Below are 22564 nucleotides of genomic sequence, written 5' to 3' on the forward strand. Positions count from 1 at the left end.
ATTTCATTACAGGTCCATCAAGACTGCAATGTACCAAGAGCTTTGCATGCTCAGTGCAGACTGTCAGTAGAAAATGTGTGAAATATTTTCCTTATACTGTTGTCAGTCAGTACACTGCTATGACAATTCATCCTACACCATGGTTTAGAGAGAAATATAGCAGTAGGTGTCTGTATTTATTATATGTACATAAATGAATATATTTCTCCAACATATGCCTCAATTCCTCCCTTGTTTTCCCAAAATTTTGTACACATAAGCCCCCAAATGTGTTAAACATCCGAAATATAGTTATAGAATTGGAGAGTAGAACCTGTCCTAGACATCAATTGAAAACAGTGTGCAAACACTTGCCATCAAATTCCATCAAAATGTTTATCTCAATGATGGATTTTTGAAACCTGATAACAACTCCTAGGGAGCTATTTGACTGAGGAACTGAATAGCTCTCCAAGATACTACCCAGGACAGCAGACAGTGTTCCATATTAGATCATTAAGTGAGTCTATGAAGTATCAAGTAACATTTCATAAAGTTCTCTATATATTACGACAGGTTCTCTGTCTTATGAATAGTCCTTCATGTATTTGATTTCAGAAATTATGTCCTGGCACATTTGCCCAATACTGCTCTTTTCAATTTTTCCTAAGTTTCTGCAAATGAAATTATTCATTGGGTTGCATATTTAGGTTTTTGGTGCTAGGCAGCTTCATTCTTTCTTGGATATTTTCACTCTTGTTTCCTTATTTTGTTGTAAAAGCCAACCACATCCTTCACAAACACTTTCCATTCCTTCCCCTTACGGAAGTGCATGATGCCATTGGCTGCTCAGCAGAGAGCAACAGCTGAGTTCCTCCCAAAACCTCAATGCCTCAGTTGAGGCCTGAAAGGAACATTGCAATCTGTTCACCTTGTTCCTTCAGACCTCAGGTCTCTGCTGAAAGCATGAGGCTTGCTAATTAGTACTACTTGTGATGGTGCCTTTGCAATACAGATATCTCTCCAAAGACAAGTGGATTGTGACCTCCAATAACGATTCTCATAGGTCACTACACCACTATCAGATGGTGAAAATATTCAGCTATTACTAACCTTGCCTGAAGCAAAACTAACAAGAGATGAAAATGTTTCATCTTTTATGTTAAGGAATTCATTTTAAAAAGAAGGGGAAGAAAGTCCCAGACATCTGAACCTGCAAACATCTATGGGAGAAAAGGCACACTGTGGGCATGCAAAAGAGTCTCTATGAACAAGGTTTTAAAAACATTTGCTTCTCTGCAAATAAATTCTAACTTTCACATTTAAATTTACAATACTTTAACAGAATAGCATTCATTAGCTATCATTTTTCATTGATTATATACAAGTATTCATACTCAGGTTTCTTCAGAATATTTTGGAAGTGAGGTTCATGAAATCTTGGATGTGGTTACACTTGGATACCTGACACACTAAAGCTACTGACTCGTCCCAAATAATTTAAACTTTTAAGTCTTTGTGTCTCACAACATGAATGAAATATGTAAGTAAAAAATCTACAAAAACACTTCAGTGTAGTAATCACCACAAATTAGAGAGAACATACAACATATAATATAGACCCTGTTGATAATATTCTGGAATCTGCAGGCTTCAGGTGAAACGTCAAATGCAAAGTGAAATTCATGACATTTCTTTTATCCCAGGTCTATCAGGAGATGAACATTACTGAAATAAATTCCATTCAGAAATGAACTTCATTTGTGACATAAAAATCCTCACTCATGGCTGTTTCAAACACTCAGACATACCACACATTATATATATTTATGTTCACAAACATGTGGGCAAATTAAAAAAAAAATAAAAAAAACCAGAAAGCAGTCAAAACATTCCTTTCCATTTGTCCTTTCTGTCAACTGTACACTAAGATATATGCCAAGCAAAGGAATGACATAGAAAAAAACCTCAGCCTCATAAAGAAGGAAAGGTAGGCAGGTTTTATTCTCCCAGATGAAGAGAAATTTGTGCTTTATGCCCAGCATAGGACACAAGTGAGGTTGTATAAAATCCTCCTCACTTGTCCCCTGGTGACAGAGGATATGTGAAATGTGACAGTGCAATAGCTGTGCCAATGCACTCTTGTTCCCAGATGTGTTGAAGCTGAAGATGCAGCTGCAGTGCAGAACTTAACAGTTTCAGAGGCAGAGCAGTAAGAACTGCACTGCTGTCCTGTCATTGCCATAGGGGCTGCTGTATTCTAGTGATTACATCTCAAGAGAAAGATTAAGGCAACTGAATTTCATGCACAAGGCACATCTTCCAGTAGCTCATGGTACAAGTCTTTGAGTCTGAAATCCACAGCGTGCACCTCAGAGGAAATGAAGGTCACTTACTGGCATTATCAGACTTGGTTCACTTTTCAAAAAATCACCCAAATTCTCAACAGAAGGTTGTCTCCACATGGTTTTGCTTGTATCAAAACTCAAATATTACAGCTGTAACAGGAGCATTCTATAAGTTACCTCATTGGGGAAAAGGGAAAAAAAAAGCCCTAAATCAATTAGTAACAGTTCTTAGTTTTATATCTAATTTCCTGCTTTAAATAAGTGATTCTTAAGAAATCTCATTAATTTAAGGAACGTTAGGGAATAAAGCAGTAGACATTGTCCCTGATGGTCATAGTGCTTAGACAAAGTAGATTTAATTCTTAGCACAATCTTTTTCCACTCCTCTGTGAACTACTCAAGGTATATAAAGACAATATAATTTAACAGAGATTTGGAGCAGAGACCACATTATCAAGATGGGTTACAGGGAGGGAAAAAAGTACTTCAAAAAAGAATAGCTAAATATAGATTTAATAACTTGCTTGGATTATAATGGCCCAAAAGGGTAAATTTAGAATCTTATGTTCCAGAAGCAAAGAGAAATAGTAGTTATAAGTCTAGAATAAGGTGCTATTTACTCTTCTGAAAACATCCTATGGGTAATGTCTTTTAATGGGCATGGTCTGCATTTTCATGTCAGAAAACAACAGAAGGGCCCTGGTAAAACTCTCTCCAAATAACAGCAAAATTGACCTGAATCAAACTTGCACTACAGCTTCTTCACTAAGAAAATGTTAACAGTTCTCAAACAAATCTCAGAATATTCTGAGTCGAAAGAGACTTACAAGAATCATTAAGTCCAACTTCTATGTGGATGGCCTGTACAGGGATCAAACCCACAAACCTGGCATAAGCACCACACTCTAACCAATTGAGTTAATTGGTGGACCTCTGTCAAAAGCTGAATTTTGCAAATTGTCTCTTTAGCTGTAGCTTTGGATTCAAATAATCAACTAAAGATTCTGGAATTATTTGTAATGTAATGGTCTTGAATATCACGGCTGACCTGATGCCTCATCTACTTCTTGTCATAGTCACTGCTATATTCTTCCTCTGATGCTCCTTTTTTTTTTTTTGTAACCTGCATTAATATCATGTATCTTTTATAAGAAGAAAGACAAGGCGAAATATTTCAGGTGTCTCTAAACAATATTCAAACTGCAATTTAACTAATATTTTACTTCAAAGCAACGTACAACATTAATGCACAAAACAGTACAAAATATAGGTCAATAAGGAATATAACACACCTATATCAACAATAACATCATAAAGATGAAAATCCAGAATAGGAAATTAGAAAAACCCTAATCCCCATAGTAAACTCGGGGAGGTGGTCTTCTTTTGGCATACAAAACCCACAGGTAAAAGCCACAACAGAAAATCATTTACATATGTATTTATTGATTTATTGAGAAGCAAACGATTTTATCCTTACCAATTTAGGAACATTATCCACATTAATAAAACAACAACAACAAAAAAAAGCCCAACCAACCAAACTAAACAAAAAACTCCAAAACCCCCCCCCCCCAATAAACCAAAACGACAACAAAAAAAAAAACAAAAACCAAACCAAACCCAACAAAAAAACCCCTCATCTGTCTCAATTCTGACTCTACAATAGAGGAAATAAGCAAGCAGGATTGATAGGAAAATGTCACAAACAGCTGCTGAAAGGAAAACATTTCTAACTTGTATTTTGACTTTGAGGAAAAAAAAAATAAAAGACTGAAAGAGATGGCTGGCTAAGAGCTAGTGAGAAACTTAGGAAGCCCAAAGTAACCCTAGGAAAACCAGATTAATGCACTATTCCCAACAACATGCAGCCATTCATTCTTTACTGTCTGAAGGAGAAGAGAGCTGCCCATTGAATTTCCAACAGGACTTCCTATAGTACACTTGCTTTTTTCCCCTCTCAGTACTGACCTTCTCCATTACTCTCCTGCCCATGGAATTTAATGTGATCACAGTCCAAATTGATTTGCCTGAAAAGAACTGTGACAAAGACATTACACCCCAGTTACCCTTGAAGAGTAACTAGCAAATGCACTACTATCACCACTAGCAGAAGTTCTCACTCCTAACTCCAGTATTGCGAAGTCCAAAGAGCAGAAAAGCATATAAAAGATTCCCATGTTTAAACAAAGCAAAACATTTCTTTGTTCAAGACTATGAAGCAGGGTTTTATTAGATTAGAAAAAAAAATCTGATAACACAACAACAAACTCTGTTCCTTCTGGAGAATTCTTTCTACCTATTAAGTGACAGTATGTCCTATATCTTTTACACTTATCTGTATCTGCTGAAAGCTAAAAATAATGGTGCCTTTAGGAATTGTACCCTACCGAGTTCGTGAAAGATGACGTGAGGCATTTCTGTTCTATACATTTTATTTTTACACTGCTTAAAACTGCTGTTATTCCTGAGCCTGATTTATGGATACCCTAGGGTACTCCTAACCCCTTTTGATGTTATTTCTACTGGAAACAGTTGACAAAAGCAGATCTTCCCTTGAGGATTGCACAGTTTTAGTATTTGTTTCAACTTCCAACCATTTGCTCAACCTATTAAAGCTTCTTCAAAGACATAGAATAGCAACCCATCACCTTGAATGTTACAGAAAAAAAATGCATAAAGGCTGCCAATTCACATTAACTGCTGTAGATAAGCAGAATACATTGAAAGGCATTAAACTACATGGAATACTGCCTATGGATTTAGCATAGCCTTTCAAGGGTGTTTGGCTTCCAACTATTTCACTCCAGTGGTCAGACTTGCATGGAAATATTTACATAAAATATAAACCTAAGGCAAACTAAGTGTATTTAATGTAAACTTAAGAATAAAAACTGGGAATAGATTATCATTGCTTCCACTTTGTATTTTTTCTATATAGCAGAGTACACTACTGCTTTATGTAAGATTTGTATAAGCTTTGCTAACCTTGCTAAAACCATACAAATGCTGTGCCAAGAATCTTGGAACTTAATTACTCTGCCTGTGGTGGACTGTCAATGATAAATTGATGGAAACACCACCTAGAGATATGGTTTATGTTGCAAACAAAAATACTTAAGAAAATTACAAATAGTACCTCGTTGTCATCTTTTCCTGTTTGGTGTCTTGTTGATGGTTTGGGGTTTTTTCCAGAAAAAAAGGAAGAAAAATCTACTTTGAAGAACAGACACAAATTTCTTATTTTACTATAGTGAAGCTAATACAAAGTACTAGCTAATGTACCAAATACAGTTAATCCTCTTTTTCACATGAATGCTACAGAAGGATGAAGGTAAGTTTCACAAAATACTCTAGAGTGCCCTAAATGCTACTTTTCAACTTCATAAGCATATTAGCAAGTAATTTCCAGTTACAATTTTGGTTAAATATTTAACTAAAGTAAAAAGATTATGACTATTTATGTAATTTCTTGGAATTACATACAAATATTACAAGAAGGTTAGGTTGGAGAAAGTAAAAAAAAGTAAAGAAACCCCAAAAAAACCTGAGTGGAGATTTTTTAAGTAGCTCAAGATTTTACAATGACCTTTTCATAACTGATAAATGTTTTCATTGTATGATCTTGCTCTTTCCGACAGTCAAAACTTACATTTGACCCTCTTTAAAACTGGTAAAAGACAAAATCGGAAACTAAACCAATTTCTTACACAGCTTTAATTGGAAAATTATGTCATCCACCCAAAGATACATGTGAAATTCTATTTTAACAACTAGCAGGATTTTCCATACAAAAAATAAAATGGTAAAATAGTATCCTGGGTTTTGGTATCACCTACAAATATCTAGTATTACACAAAAGTTCATGGGTGGCTTTTATAGCTCTAAAAAAAAATAAATCTAAATTCTGAAAGATAATCAGAATTTCATGTATGGATACATTCTCAAAAATTTAGAGTTATCATAGAAATGTGTATCAATATTTTGACATGATGAGACAGAACAAATTTCTTATATTTTGCTTCTTTTAATGTTACCCAGAAAGGGGATTTTAAATGAGTTTTTTTCCTTATGTTTTCTTGGTGGGTTTTTTTTTTGGTTTTGGGTTTTTGGGTTTTTGTTTTGGTTTCTTTTGGATGCTTATTGTGTTTCTTTGTTTAATTGAAATCTTAACAAAAACATAGTAAATTCTCAGGAACAGACAACTTTTCCTGCAGTCTAGAAATATTTAGAGTTCTTGAGAACCCTGTGGACACAAGTCCCACAGATAAGTACTGTTTATGCCAAAAAGCTCAGCTATTCAGCAAGTTTTACCCCTTTGCTCCTCTTCAGTGAGCTCCTCTGAACTTCCTGGGCCCCACACAGGAAATATGATGACATGAATAACCCTTTTCCATTCCATCTAAATGCTAGGATAAAAAGTGTACATTCACTGCAGATCTACAATGGTTGGGTTTCAGCTCCACAACCAACCCAAGCTGGCTATGATGAAGCACCAGGTGACACAGCTCTGTGCAGGACATCTGTCAGGCATTTCCATCCAGTTTGGGATTAGCCTTTGGCCCTCTTATCAGTACAGACATGCACTAGGGGTCTGCACTTCAGTAAGCCAAACCATTCTCTTGCCCAGGGAATTTTTAGAAGGGACAGGAGAACCAGCCACTTTTGAGTACCTGAGTCTGCACCCTTGCTGCAAAATGCTGACATACCAATTTGACAGAGACTGATATTTGGTTTTTGTTTAATCTGTACCTAAGAACCAGTTCTGTAAATACACCACAAAGGATGCTTCCAAAACCAGCTCTTTCCAGAAGACACACACCATATGAATCAGTACAGAGTTCAAGTGTCCTTTGCCATTTCTCCCTTCTGACCAACAACTTTCTCTTTACACTTTCGTATAAAATATCTCCTAATCAGTAGATAAATGTTTCTCAGGTAATTTTTCACTACAATGATAGCTGTCTTTTTTGGGCAATTGGTTTTTAATCCATGCACTTTCAAGTAATGGATATTCTTGAATATATGTGCTCAAATACCACATGCAAAGATGGATTACAGTATTTCAAACTACCACAAACACAAACATGAGAACAGATGCATTTCACTTTGATTTATAGAACAAACACCAAGAAGTTAATTTCTTCAGGAGCAGCCTGACCCCTCAAAAGTCCAGCTCTTTCCCAGGTTCTTGAATACATATTAGCAGAAAATATCTACAGTCAAGATAGTGTATCTTGAGCTCTCAAGGTTTTATTAGAACTAAAATAGTCAGATTTCCACTTGCAACATGACTAATGCAAAAATATGAACTGCAATTTTACCAGCTATACAAATAATACACCTGAAAATATGACCCATTTTTCACCATGCTACCAGGGAAAAAAATCCCAGCCTTTAAAAAGGAAAATAAGCAAAGAAAAAGAGGCTCTTTGGAAGTGGTAAGTAGTCTGAAGCAGTGAGACTGTACATCTCTGACAATTTTTGTTGTACTTACCTAATATCTGTGCATGTTATACATGTGATACAGCGGCTGTTTGTTGTAACGAGGTTCAAAGCCACAGATGTTTCACTGTCAGCGGTTGGGTGTGCTCCACATTTAAAGTAAAACTCCTGAAATGTTGAAGGAGAGATAAAGAGAAGATTACATACCTGCTGCTCAGGTCCTTCCTTTATCTTTGGTTAACTGACATTTGAGAGAACAGACAAATCACCACTGCCAACAGCAAAGGAGGACAGTCATTAGGAAAGGTTTACAAGGCATCCCTTGCAAAAATACCAGTCTGGGTGTGGATTCTGTTTAGCACCTTTCCTAGCAAAGAAGATATCAGTGTGACACATTCTGCGATCTTCTGGATTTATATATTAAAAAAACCATTTCATCTAGACTTTCTCTAATCAAAGGCAAAATTATCAATTTCAATATGCATTAATATTGCCACTATCTTTTCTTGTTACAGATATTACCATTTTCTGAACTCTACAACGTATAATTTTGGCTCTAAAATAATAAGTCTGGCCTTGCTGGGACAGGTTGAAGGAAAAAAAATATAGCTACTGTCCACTTTTTTAGAGTGAAAAAGTCACATCCAGACCTCAGCATCAGGAACAATCCAAAAGCCACCAAAGAGACATGCTAGGTGTTTGCTAGTGTCACTCCCAGCTCCTACCTAGACAACGGGGACACAAATTGCAGCACCCACTAATACATGTGTAAAAGAGAACCTGTGGGTGAATGGGAATGAAAAAAAAAAAAAATCAGTATTTTAAAATACAAAATCCCCTTTGTGATGTTGTTAATCTTTAAGATGCAATTTTTTATCTTAATAAAGTTCTACTTCTCTTGTAGCCCATATTACATTTGCAAGTGTACAGTGTTTGAATCAAGTTGCTTTAGCCTTTTAGACTGCCTTCATTAGCATAATATTTTTCACACAAATGTGTGTTTTCTTCTCTTTTCCACTGCACCACAGGGAAGGCCATATGAAGCACACTATTCTTTGATAAGATTTTGTTACAAGAAATTCTTCTAAGTGTCCAAATCACTCTAAGCACCCGTAAAAAAAAGCATTCTGAAGACAAATGCTTCACAAAGGAGCTGCAGATTAAAGTTTGTAATTTCTTTGTTGCTATGAAATCTTCTTTCCAGTAACAAATTGTGGAGGTTTGTAATGAAACCAGGTATAAATAAATGTGAATTGGAACTTAAGGGTATAAAAATTTTGGAAGAAAGGATAAGAAGGCATAAAAGAATGACAATTGTTGACAACATCAAGATACTAACATCACAGTTTATTCTCAAGAAACCTGGTCTTGGTGAAAAAATACTAACAAAACAAGGAAAAAACCCCAAACAAACTGCAGCAAGGGAAGAAAAAAAAAAGGCAGAAAAAAATCAGCAGCAATTGCTAATGACTTTCAAAGGTGGGACAGGATGAAGAAAAAAAAAATTACAGCTACTGTCAACTTTTTTAGAATGAAAAAGTCACATCCAGACCTCAGCATCAGGAACAATCCAAAAGCCACCAAAGAGACATGCTAGGTGTTTGCTAGTGTCACTCCCAGCTCCTACCTAGACAATGGGGACACAAATTGCAGCACCCACTAATACATGAGTAAAAGAGAACCTGTGGGTGAATGAGAATGAAAAAAAGCAGTTTTTTAAAATGCAAAATCCCCTTTCCCTCTCTACGGCTTTGCATGATTTCCTGCAATACTGTACTAAAAGCAGTCCAGACAGACTCCTACTTTCTCAATGCCTACAGCCTTGCAGTATGGAGTTCTTTGTCTGCAAAACAGCTGTCATTTATTGGTCTGGGTTGTTTTTTTTTTTTCTCAGTGGTGATGATAATTTAGCTATATTGTGTATTTCTACATAAGACAAATATAATACTATGCATTACCATGCCACTCTAAAGTGGACTCTAGTAACTGGGATATGAGAAGTATTAATGTACCTTCCTCCCAGTTTAGTCACTCCTGTTTGTCACAAAAGTGCTGATATATGCAAAAGATTCACCAACATATTCATACCCCACGGTAAGTGAAGGGTACAATGTCTGATGCATGTCTTAGTAGCAGTTTAAGAGAACCATGTGGCAAGAGCACAGTGTAAAGGCAACTCTATTCTTTAAAGAAATTGCTCAGAAGCCTTTTGAAATAAGTCACCCGTACACATTTCTACACAGCTAAACTATCTTTGTGTCCTGTTTCATAAGGAAGGAAGTAGTCCCAGGCAAGAAAATATGCTTAAAGTCATTCTTAGACAAGACTTCAGACTTCCCAAGTTTTTGCTCTGGTTCAAGACACAGATATACACACAACTTTTAAAAATCAGCTTAACTTGAAGCATTTCAGCTTGAAATGAGTCAATGGAAGTACACATTCATTCAGAATAGATGATAACCTTAACCAATCTGTAACTTCAATTTATTTTTAACCTTTAAAATGTATCCATTGATCTTTGCATTATGTGCCAATAGGTTTTGGAGCTTAAGTTTCTTTGCCCTTTAATTTGAATTTATTTTGTTTGAATTAAATGTTAAGAAGGATTTATTTCAGTGCAGAAGATATATATTTCTTTGCTTCAGTACATCTTCTGCATACAACAAAAAGAATATTGACAAATCACAATTCCAGAACAGGTAAGCTATAGGCACGGAAATACAAAAAAGTTTTTGATAAAAGTACTTACCCAAGATAATTAAAACTTATTTAGATCACGAACAAAATGAGTAATAAAGGTATTAAACTCTGAACCAATTGAAATAGATTTAGGTGTCATTTTGTCCCTAATGAGGATCTGTTTGGAGATTCTAATTGCTTTTGATAATACCTCATGATGGTTCTGGTCATGAAAGTTACTTAATGAAGAAGGTAAATAAAGTTATGCAATTCTTATTCCAAAGAAAGACAGACGGAGAAGGAAAAATAGTCAAGAGTCTTATGCTACAGTCCCAAAATACTTCTGCTATATCATTAGGAAAATTACTTCTAAATATTTCTATTTATCATCCCAAACACTGCTTTAAGAAAACCCCTCTAATTAAATTTATGATGTGCTTCAGTGTTGCTGAATTGAGAACATTATGGAACGTGAAAACACTGTTTAATGTAACAAAAGAAAATCTTGCCAGTTTCCAAAGCTACCCATTGAAAGACTCCCTGCTTGACTAAACTGCAATTAAAGAAATAGTAAATCTTAATATTAAATACAAACAGAACAGAGGGCTCATTAAAAATATAGGAAAAAAATCCCACAAGAATATGTGTCAAGTATTTTTTCAGAAGTAGTCCTGAAGATTAAAGAATAAAAGAGTTATTCACAACAGATATGTTGTGAGTATTAGCAGTATACCCTTAGAAAATCAAACACTATCAACCCACACAAAGCACAGTTCTATACAATCAATACAATAGTCTGTCTCTGGAGATCTGAGGCCTAAAAGCTGTGCTGGGAGTTCAGAAGTACAGGGAAAGTTTGGAACCAAATATGCAGTATGCCCTGAGTGCCTGACAGTTCTGCAGTAGTGTGGACTTCATTTCCAGATTTATTTTAATATTTCTTTTTCTCTGCAGTAATACACATCCCATCTGTTTAAAAGCTTCTAAAAGTCATGAAACCAATTCAGTTTCCAGCTGCATATGAAAGTTTATGTTGCCTGGTTTTGCACATTGCATGAATACACAATCCACAAGTATTTATTTGTTCAATCTACCAGATTTTCCAGAGACTTAACACACTTTTTTATGCCAGGGCACATACCTATGAAGTTTTCACTACATATAAGCCATCAGCACAAGTTGCTTTTTAATTGTTTCCAGCAATGAAATTACCGAAAGCAAAATATAAGACTGAGGAGTGTAAGCACTTTTCACTCTTCAGGTTTGCATTTCACCAGGCATGTAAATGTAGCTATTTTTTTATTTAGTAATACACCCAGTGTTTGGAAGCCTAAGGAGGGAAATTTGCCAGATTTTTTAATCCAAATCATTTCTGTTCCAATGTTAATCTCTGAACAGGCATAGAGACCTAGGAGCCAGCCAATTTAAGACTAACATTCTAAATTAGCCTCAAACTCTAAAATTCATACAAACAGTAGTTACTTCTTAACATTGATATCAAAATGTCTCTAAACTAATTCTATATCTGACAGTATTTTCATAATGTTGACTTTATAATAAAAAAAAAACCCAAACCTTACAGAATAACACAGAAGGAATGAGCAAAAATTCATGCAGTCTACACCAGTATCTGACTACTTCTAATACTTTAAATATTTTAAAATAGAAGAAATCACATTATTCCTCCTTTCTGCACATGTGGTTTTAGGTACAAAAAACATTCTGACAATTGTAAGTATTGCTGTTCAGCAATGAGTAAGGATGTCAAGGAATTACTGCAAAAGCAGAGACAAAATTTAGTGCTTTTCTTAGTTCTAAAAGTGAGCAGTTTTATGGTCACCTTCTACTGCAGTGAATACCTTTAGATCATTTTCTTGCCTAAAGGCATAGGTCCCATGAAATTGTGAACATTCTATTTAACACTATAAATGTCTTCCTTTTGGCAGTGTTTCTGATAGATTGTTATTCAGAGAAGGGAGCAAGCATCACTCTTACATACTCTGTCATATTCTTCACTCCCGTCATCGCTTTTGTGTCACACAACATCATAAAAAGTGCATGAGGGAAGAAAAGGTTCAAAGATACATGGTCAATGTTAGCTCCTTTTTATAAAACTCAAGAATAAAATGCTCAAATTTTTCAAAACACCCCCAAATCTTCTTTGATATTCTACTAAAAGTATTTCTCTGTAAACTCTGTCTTTTCAAACAAACCAGGGATTTACATACCCCTAACTGCTGATGATAACTGAACTGTCTTCTATATGGTCAAGTAACCAACAGAAGTAAGATCAAAGGCATACACAAACCATCAGGGGAAGGCAGTCTGAAAAAGGCCTAGAAGAAACTTTACCCTTTTGATATATATTCTCAAGTCCAGTTTACCCCACTGTCAGAAAAAACCCACTAGTCTTGACTAGGTATCACCAAGATAGGCTGCACCTTGGCTGGTGTACAACATAAACACATAAAACTACATGTTCTTCCTCTTTCTTCTCATTCTGTGCTGTGTAAGTTGGCTAAACTAAGGAAACTCAGGCAGATTTCTTATTCCCAGTTCTTAATAAGCTACAAAAGAACATGAGAACCTTATGGTACTTTTCCCCTCAATTGTCCACACATGTTTATTTAGGATCAATAGGCAAAGCCATTTATGGATCTGTTTTATTGAAGGTGTGGTTGTCATTTTTTAAAATTATCAGTAAACTTGAATCTCATTTCAACTATATCATCATAATTATCCCCATGAAAGAGAGAAAACTTCAATGCTATTGTGGCACACCCCTGTGATAATGATTCATTTGCTTTTGAAACTGAAAAAATGAGTAGATATTCAGTAGATCTAGTACAGATTGAAGGAGACTCACTTCAGAACAGTTGTGGAATCAAATATTTCTTCTGGGATGTTCTGGGAAAGACTGAGGTTTACTCTGCTCAGAGATATTTTCAGGTTCCCACATCTCAGAATAATTACAGGCAGTAGTTATCCAAGCCATGGAAATACCTCTGTGACAATAAACAGATCTAAATCATCACTGCTCACACATGGAACAGGCACTGCTTTTAATGTTACATAAGTAAAAACCATCAGAACTACACTGGCTAGCTACTTTGAGGAAGGTTGTAGAGCCAAAGAGCAATTCTTCAAGGCTTAAGTCCTAAATGACTTTGTGATAGACTCGTGAATGCATTACATACACAAGCCTGCTCCACTTTCTCTGGTGAGCAAACAGTATTTTGACTGTCTCTGCTTACTGGAAGGTATCTTGCTCAAAATAATGGCAGTTCCCCCATGCACCTCACCAAATACTACCAAGAACCTCAAATCAGGTACTGAGCCGGGTAAGCGTCACCTAGTACCATTTAATTGGTGACTGCTGCTCTGCATGGCTTGGCTTTGCTAAGCAAACACTGAGACCTAAACAGTTGCTAAGATCAAAGGGAGAAAGTTACTAGCCAAATATCAAATATTTGCAACAGAGTTTGGTTTATGGTAAAAAACTACATAAATAAAAGCATTCCTATAGCTACCTGCATTTTAAACAAGCAAATTCTTCTGTCTCCTCTATGGTTGGAATTCATCTGGAACTGTTATAATACTTGTAGATAAGAAGTTAACCTTAGGCTCTGCTCTTGTCATCAGTGCTATTTCCTTAAGATACTCTCCTTTCAAGAATATTTTTCTCCTACTTGAGATTCCAATTAAAATCAAACCTTTTCTCTTGGATATCCTGTGATTCTTAATCAGGATGCTTGATCATGATATCATTATCATCATGATAAACATTATTCCCAAGGGCAGATGACTTCCCTGAACTGAAAAATGCAGCTTCCCCTGGGCACAGATAAGTGGATCCTCTCCTAAGCAAACAAGGGATAAATACAGCTCTCATGCCTCAGTGGTTAAGGACAAATAAACAGTTAACTCATTGTAAAGGGAAAAGATTTATGTATAGTATTAAATCAGCATTTAAACTGAATCAGGTAGATCCTTAAGTCTGTTTCAATGGTAAAAGAAATACAGGAATTGATCACTACAAGCAGTATAATAATGCATGTGATTAGTTGCTAATGTTCTATTAAGATTTAGCAGAAAAGTATTCAAGGTTATTAAATGACAGTGGATTTGAAGTTCCTTAGCATAGATTTTAGGAATAGTTCAATGCAATTATTAAATATGTTGATCACTCTAATCATTTATATACAAAAAATAATACAAATCTCTAAAAGCATAATCATTACACTCAGACAGCATTTCCTCACCATAAAAAAATTCCCACAAACTTAAAGTAATTTTTTCTGTTAGAAAGAGAAGACCCTGTGAAAAACTCAGTAACTGATCTCAGACCTAAACATTCAGAATGGAATCAGAAAAATCAGCAAGAATAAAAAGAGAAGCATGCCACCAATAACAGCATACTTTATATACGTTTCTACAGAAATTTTCCCAACCCTTCCACTTTCAAATTCACAGAATCCCTGTTGTTGAACATGCCATAGATGGCAATTCATAGTCAAAAGCGTGGACTTCAAAAGAAGTGCCATTATGAGATGTAAGGAGAAAAACTGATATTCCAAGAGAGATCTAATGTTATATAATAAACCTTGCTAAAAAACTGCCAGTAACTAAATGACCTCAAAGATAAGTTGAAGGATCTTCTGATGCAAAGAAAGGCAGTAAAGTGCTAATATATTAAATTTAAATGTCTGTAAGTACTATGTACTTATTTAATTTGGCAAGAAACAAAGCAGCATAAAATATAGAAGAATTATGAGCATTTCTCCAATATCTGCTTTCTGACTGAGCCCTTTTGCCCTTCTCAAAATGCCTCTGGCTAAGAAGATCTGTTATTCATAATAAAAGCTCTTTAGGATGAGTATCTTTTGTCAACTCTTTGCTCAGGCTTGGTCTTGGTGAAAACATCAAGTTTGACCTGTGTGAAGAATAGAGAAAGGAGGGAGTGAACTTTTAAAATTATTATTACATTTTTGAGATGAGTATCATTCAGGGGCAGAAGTGCTATCCTCCTGCATTTTTAAAGACTTTCTCTTCTTTTCAATTATAACACTTGCAATCTAAAGGTGTCCAAGTGACTAAAAGACACATATTTTAGAGAAGGAAGTGTCAGTATCTTTTACAATATCTTCTTTTAATTCTTGGTTGACTTTAATTGAGCTCACATAAGAAAAACATTAAAAATACACAGTTCCACTTCTTTGTTTCAGAACTTAACATATTCACCATGCCTTTTATTCAGATGAATATATCAAAACCAATTTGTTGCATAATAATTATTTGAGCAGAAAGCCTTTGAAATGGAAAGTACTTGAGTGTAGCAGGATTATGGAACAGGAAGTACGTATATTACTCACGAATCTTTACAAGACCTAGCATTTCAGTTCTGACCAAGTCACTTAAAACCAAGGTTTGGAAACATAAAAATGCATCTAAAACTCATCATAAATAATTTTCACGTGATGCTTTTAGCGATAGAAAATAGTAACAAGCTATTGTCATCCTACCCAAATCCCACTTTTATCTGCATTCTTAAAATAATAAAATAGAACAAAAATCAAGCTAAAAACAAATCTATTTATGTATTTATTACCCTTGCCAAGGAAAAAGATTTCCATATTTCATTTTCCACAATTCATTGGAAGAGCAGGAGTATTGTTCAATTTTTTTTAACAGGACAGTTATAGTACCATTCAGTTTTAGTCAGACATTTGATGTGATAGAACCAAGATTATTGATGATTGAAAAAAAGCTTGCCTTTCTATTTTCCACACTAAAACCCTGTCAAGTTATTGATTTGTTTTAAAATCTAAAGAGAGGAGAAAGATATATTTAAGATTAAAATAACTGGCATGATAGGTTATTAACTGTACAAGTTTTTAATGACATCTGGTCTCTCTGAATAGAACATGGAACTATAGAATTCTAGGTATTTTCTGTGTAAGGAAAGCAATAAGAAATGTATCACCTATCATGCAATTTTCTTTTCTTGTCTACTAGAAACAACACAGTGAAAAAATAGAACACAAGTGCCTTGGGAATCCCTTAGCTGCTGCTGCCCACACAATACTACTTCAACCACGCAGGAAAATACTCTGTGGGAAAATGACTTTTCACATTTTTATCAGCAACAATTCTTATTTGCTTTGCTCATCCAAAGGCAACCTCACAACAAACATGCTTTGTTTCTCTGCAAGTGAAGACACCAGGTCAAACAATTCTGTCCCGAATTCTACTGTCTTTCCTTCAAGTAGCAGTATTTCCATGACACAAATGCAGAACAACCCAGTTCTTCTATCGCTCATTTTATCAAGGTATAGACAAAGAAGTGAAGGCTGTAGGGCATTGTATCCTTATAATTGATCTTTGCCTGGAATGTTACCTTGTAGTGGAATCAAAGGTCCTATAGACAGCTAATCCCCAAAAATATCTAACTAATAGGTCAGAGGTACTGCAGTGCCTGAGGCATGTAAAAATATAGTAAGACAGTTATGTAAATAACTTTTCAATCAGAACAGCCATGCTTTCATACAAAATAATATGAAAGCTTCACACATTCCTTTCTCTGAAAGAATGTAACCTCTTCCCCTTCCCTTCTCCTAACTTTTTTCATCCACACATCTATCCAATGCAATCACTGATCAGCACTAACTTTTGGGTGAACCAAGACTGCAGGTGTCAGGATGATGAAATTGCTTAGCCCAGACTCCACAGCCCAACCCAAATGGGGTTGAATGCATTCACCAGCATGTATGAAACAGATTGTTTTGGAAAAATTCCTTTGAATTACTTGAGCCACAGAAAAAGTCTCAGTTTCAGAGTAGCTTCTTATGACATGTTATAACCATCATAGCCTGAACACTAGTGCTGATTCCTAGGACTAAAACTTTCCCATCAGCCTCTTTTAAAGTAGAATGCAACAGTCTAAATTTGTTATCAAGTGTTTCCTGTAGAGAATAAACCCTTTACTTTGAATTTTTATGTGAACAAAAACCATGAAAAGGGCTCAAGGAGGAAGAAACTAAGAATACTACATGACAGCGGATCCTCAGGCTGTGCTTCTTATGGCACAAAAAGTTGCTTTCAATTACAGGTTTGATTGATTTGTTTATCTTCCAACCATGTTAGCAAGCACTTAGGGTAAAGACAGTGATCAAAGCTTCAAAATAACTACAGAAAAAAAATCTAAAAAGTACAAGAAAGAGGACTCCTATACTTGAGCTATAAATATTGCACAGGTGACATTTGACTGTAAGGTTTCACAAAGAAGCTTCAGAAGCCCAGAGTTAATAAATCATAATGCCTCAGTAATCCACATAATTTCTTTAATTGACTATTACTTTTTCTTGGATATTCGATATGACAGGAGTAATTCCATAGTCTAGTCTGTTAATACTGATGGTTTTTCTGCAACATATACAGTAGATTCCCAAACTATTTGTTATATCACATCCATCTGATCATGTCACCACTGGAAAATTTAAATTTTATCCATGCCTCGATATCAAAGGAACTGGATAGGTTCGAAGCTTCAAAAAAAGGTATTTTGAACCCAATAGGCATTTAAAAAATGACTGTTATTCTTGGGTTTAGGCTTCCAGCCTTTAACTAATATCACCTCTGTCCTGGAGCCTCAAATCCATCCATTAAACATACAGATGATCTACAAGTCTCTAACACAGCTGAAAGACAGTACTAAGACACCTTTCATTTAGCACTATGGCTGCCTCAGGGGGAGCATCAGTATTTATGTGATGACACTGGGCAGACAGAATTAGGCTGTAATACTACAGGAGTGGCTCTTTACTTCATCTCTGTGTCTTCAGCTTTGAAAAATTGGACAGTTTGTTCTGTCATCTTCCCAAAGCCTGCTATAGATCAGGACATGAATGAGAATGAACCAGTCCAGACTGCCCAGTTATAATGGAAACATTAAGGGGAGGAGAGGGAGAAAATGGCAGAAATATTATTCTCTCCCTCTATACATGGTATATTTGCCTTCTCAGAATATTAAAAAATGTTTGGCACCTCCTGCATATTCTTTGAATAGACAGTGGGGGATTTTTTAGTTCTATTTGCCACCCAGAATTTTGTGGCTTTTCTTCTGATGCATGTTCTTCATCATGACATTACATTATTAGCACAACTACAGTTATGCTGTCCTTAAGTCTTAACTGAGTTCTACTAAATTTTTTAGGTTAATGTTCTCCTAATATTCTCCTTTCTACAAAAATGCTAAGGAGCAGGTCTTGTTTCCTACCAACAGAGGTAATGTCTAACCCACATAGAACAAGACACATTAAATGATAATATTTGAGAAAATTCTGCAAAGCTTTTACTATAGTTATTTTTTCAGGTTTGTTCAATTGACAGAGTTGATGGGGTTACAATTAATTTCAGTAAATTTAGAATTTTTTCCTTTCCCCTGGTTTCCTAGTTTAAATATTTTCTTCTGCATGAACTGAGAAGACAGATGGAATATTTGTGTGGTAGCAAACAAACTGAGATGTAAAACAAAAAGTAACCAAAATACTCTGTACAATAGACAAAATATATGATATACAGAAAAAGGAGCAATTATGCCAAATATAATCACATGAATACACTTATGCTAATAGTTGACTCATATTGCCATCTTCCAAGAAGGGGAGGGGACTATGCATATGTTTAGCTAATATTACTCATTTCAGCTGAGTAAAACCTGTCTATAACTCTACACAAGGAAAAACTAATTCTTCCACTTCTGTGGAAAGAGAAAAAGAGGTTTTATTGGCAAGATAAGTATTTTAGTCAGTATTTTAAATAGCAAAATTTGAACTATAATATCTAGCATAAACACCTCACAAACTTAAGAAATACAAATACATGTCCAGTGTTTAACATGACTCACACATTAAAAAGTCCAAATGTACACAGTGTTGCCCTGGAGATGAATAAATCCCTAACTAATAAAATAGCACTATAGTCTAAACTCTTGAAAAGCTTTCCCCAGAGGTTGTTATAGGCTACTAGAAGGTCTTGAAAGTTACAGAGGGCTGCTGGAAATGTAGTGGGTAGAAGGGACAAACAAACAAAAAGCTCACAAAAATATCCCACCAAAATCCACTCTTCTCTTTGGCTAATCTTGCACTGCAAAATCTCTAAAGTCTCTGCAGCAAACTGACAGTTTTCTGGCATTTAGTTTTATGCTGTCATCACCCATTTTCAAATATATTTCCTATATGCAATATATACAGATAAGCTAGATGCAATATATATGCAAGATGAGCTAGAAAACATAAGTCACAGTGGGAAATTAATTAACTCCTGTATAATCTTGTTGGGAAAAAAATAAATCTATGTTTGCATACTGTTACCTATAGTTTCCAGCGTAAGAAATCTGAAAAATGCAGTAAATAAGTTAAACCAGAATTTAACACAAAAACCATATTTCATGAACATACCAGTAGAGAAGAAGCCAACATTTCTGAGATGACAGCACAGTGTCATATTTAAAAAGGTATTTTGCACTATTAAGGCCAGAAAGATGTGGACATTCTTCCTTTAAGATAATTTAATGCATAGATATATTATCTAGTGTAGATGGCTGTTTGCATAACTTTAGTATAATGCTGATGAAGTCCTGATAGACTTTTTACTAATGTGACCTAATTTGCTTATTCTAACAAACCATTATCTATTTACATTGTCTTCACTGTAAAAAACAAGCGCAAAAAAAAAAAAAACCCTGTTTTTTTTCTAAATTAAAAAATCCAGAAGATAATAAAGCTCTATCTACACTAGCAAACAGCTTGCTGTTAAAGACTAGCCAAGGGCATTTCAGAGTGATTGAACAGAGTCATGCATACAGTCTCAGGTTAGCAAGGTCCCTGACATGTTTTAGATGGTGCCAACCAGCACCTGGCCCAGGCAGAGCTAAGGAGCAGGCACACCCAGGCAGGTCTGGGGCCTCCATCCCTGTTTTAGGGACTGAGCAAACTTACTAATTATAGATAAGCTATGGCCTTCAGGCTTGAGGAATTTTCCCAGCAATATTTGACCTTGTAGACCTCTGAGGAGCACTAAATGGGGCACGGTTTTGCATATCTCTCTACTTCTGGAAACACATTATCTTCCTAACTGCTGCTAATTCCCAGTCCTATTTCCTCTAGTCTTCTGACCAGCCAGGCAACTGATGGCAGGAGCCTTTTACCCTTCTCCATTGCAAAACAGTTTCTACTTCACAATTCTTTTAAATAGATTTCTACCCACAGAAATAGCATGTAAATTCATACTTAGTCAAAAGAATTTACTTTAATAGAAATTCATGCCCTCACTCCAAAAGAACAGTGATTTAGTCTGAAAATGTGACTAAAAATCAGTTTACACAATAGCAGAATCTTTAAAAGAGCATAAACAGCTATTGAATGATTTCCCCAAACAACATACATTAAGTTCTGCATTTGACATTTCAAAAACTATTTTTATTGTAAGATCTGTCTTACAAACTACAATGGTCAAAGTTTAAAGTTGAAAATTACCTCAAAAATCTATTTAAGAAAAACAAAAGAAAAGAATTCCCACAACTTTTAAATGTGTTTATTACTAAACATTTTAACTTGAATTTTATGTAAGGAAAAGGGATAATTTGAGCTATACTAAAATCATTGTCTTGTAATGGTATACTAGAAAAATAAAAAGGACCCATTACCAAAGACATTAAACAAAAACAATTGTCTACGTGCATTGTCTTAGTCACAGAATTTCAAACACACCATGTTGAGTCCCCAGGGCTGTGAATATGTGGGTTTCAAGCTGACCCTGACTTACAGGTGTGTGGTGGCAGAGCCAGACACAGAAATACTGATCTATTTTGCTCCACTTCCAAGGTACAGCTTGCAGAGGTAGCTGAGCCAACAGCACAAATTTGGTCTCACAATGTTGTGCTCATGCAAACATAACAAGTCTATTATAACATTTATGACACATCTCTTTTCAGACTCCAAAATTCTCCCATAGATGGCATAAGCAATTAATCAGCCAGCACCCACCAAGCACTGCCCTCTGCTTACCCCTGCCTTCACAGTTTCCTTACTGCTGTTCTTTCTGTACAGACATTATCTCATTTAATACCAGCAAGCTCACAACTTGGAAACAAACTTTCCATCATGCAGCCTACATATTCATGAATATGTAGTAGAGAGGTAGGAAGACCTTGGACAAGTACATCACATAAAATAATCCCTTTGGGGCAATTAGTAGTCAAAATGAGAATTACAATTGTCTGTAAAACGCATACTTCATTCTAATGTTCAGGCTTGCAAATTATTTAAAAATTTGTCCTTTAAATTTCAGAGAGAAGTTAAAGCAGAATATCAGGTGTGGTTTTGCCTTGTCTGCTTCACCTGTTTACAGTTTTAACTACTCATTTCACCACTATCATGCTATGATCCAGTCTGAGGAAATAAACCTCACCACTTAAACAGGCCCTACCACAGAAAAGATTGTCCAGCCCATACAATGATTAGCAGTCTGCTCAGTCACTTTTGTTCCAATCCATAATAGGATCTGCCTCAGCAACACCTTGGAAAACACACATTTATACAGAAAGTGGAAAACCTGAATTTAGCTCTTTCCTGAGCACACAGAGCTCTTTACTCAGCTCCAGCAGGTTGGGTGTGCACATGCATTCCTACAGCCAAAAATACCTAGCATTTGGTGTGTCAGGCTGAATAAAATATTGAGCACATGCTCAATATTTTATCCAGCCTGACACACCAAATGCTTAATTAGTGCTGAACTCAGAGACTGGAACACAGGACAGTACAGCCCAGGCACAATGCATTCAAGATTACCACCTGCAAAAGAAGCAAAGCCCTAAAGAAGATCCCCCATGTGCTGCTCCCATTGGTGATTCTGGTGTATTTCAGACAAAAAGCACTGCTCTCAGTCACAAGCCAGTAGTGATGGTGGTAACAGTGATTTTGCAGTAACTTAACAATTAAAGCACCTTTTGCTCCATGGACCATATGAAGCAAGCAGCAAACTTGTATCAAAAGACCACCCTCAATAAAAATTAATTCCAACGAAGCAGACACTCCCTCCAAACTAAATTGGTT

At 35.6% G+C, this 22564-nt stretch overlaps 1 protein-coding gene across 1 annotated transcript in view; it reads right to left on the reverse strand.

Moving 5' to 3' along the window:
* Nucleotides 1-22564, reverse strand: part of PRKN (parkin RBR E3 ubiquitin protein ligase) — a 673569-nt gene that overhangs the window by 338698 nt on the left and 312307 nt on the right. The window contains exon 6 of the mRNA XM_036380347.1: nucleotides 7825-7940. Within this exon, the coding sequence (XP_036236240.1) occupies nucleotides 7825-7940 (116 nt within the window). The remainder of the gene's footprint in view (nucleotides 1-7824; nucleotides 7941-22564) is intronic.

The sequence above is a fragment of the Molothrus ater genome, chromosome 3 (genome assembly GCF_012460135.2).
Source record: "Molothrus ater isolate BHLD 08-10-18 breed brown headed cowbird chromosome 3, BPBGC_Mater_1.1, whole genome shotgun sequence".
Classification (NCBI taxonomy): domain Eukaryota; kingdom Metazoa; phylum Chordata; class Aves; order Passeriformes; family Icteridae; genus Molothrus; species Molothrus ater.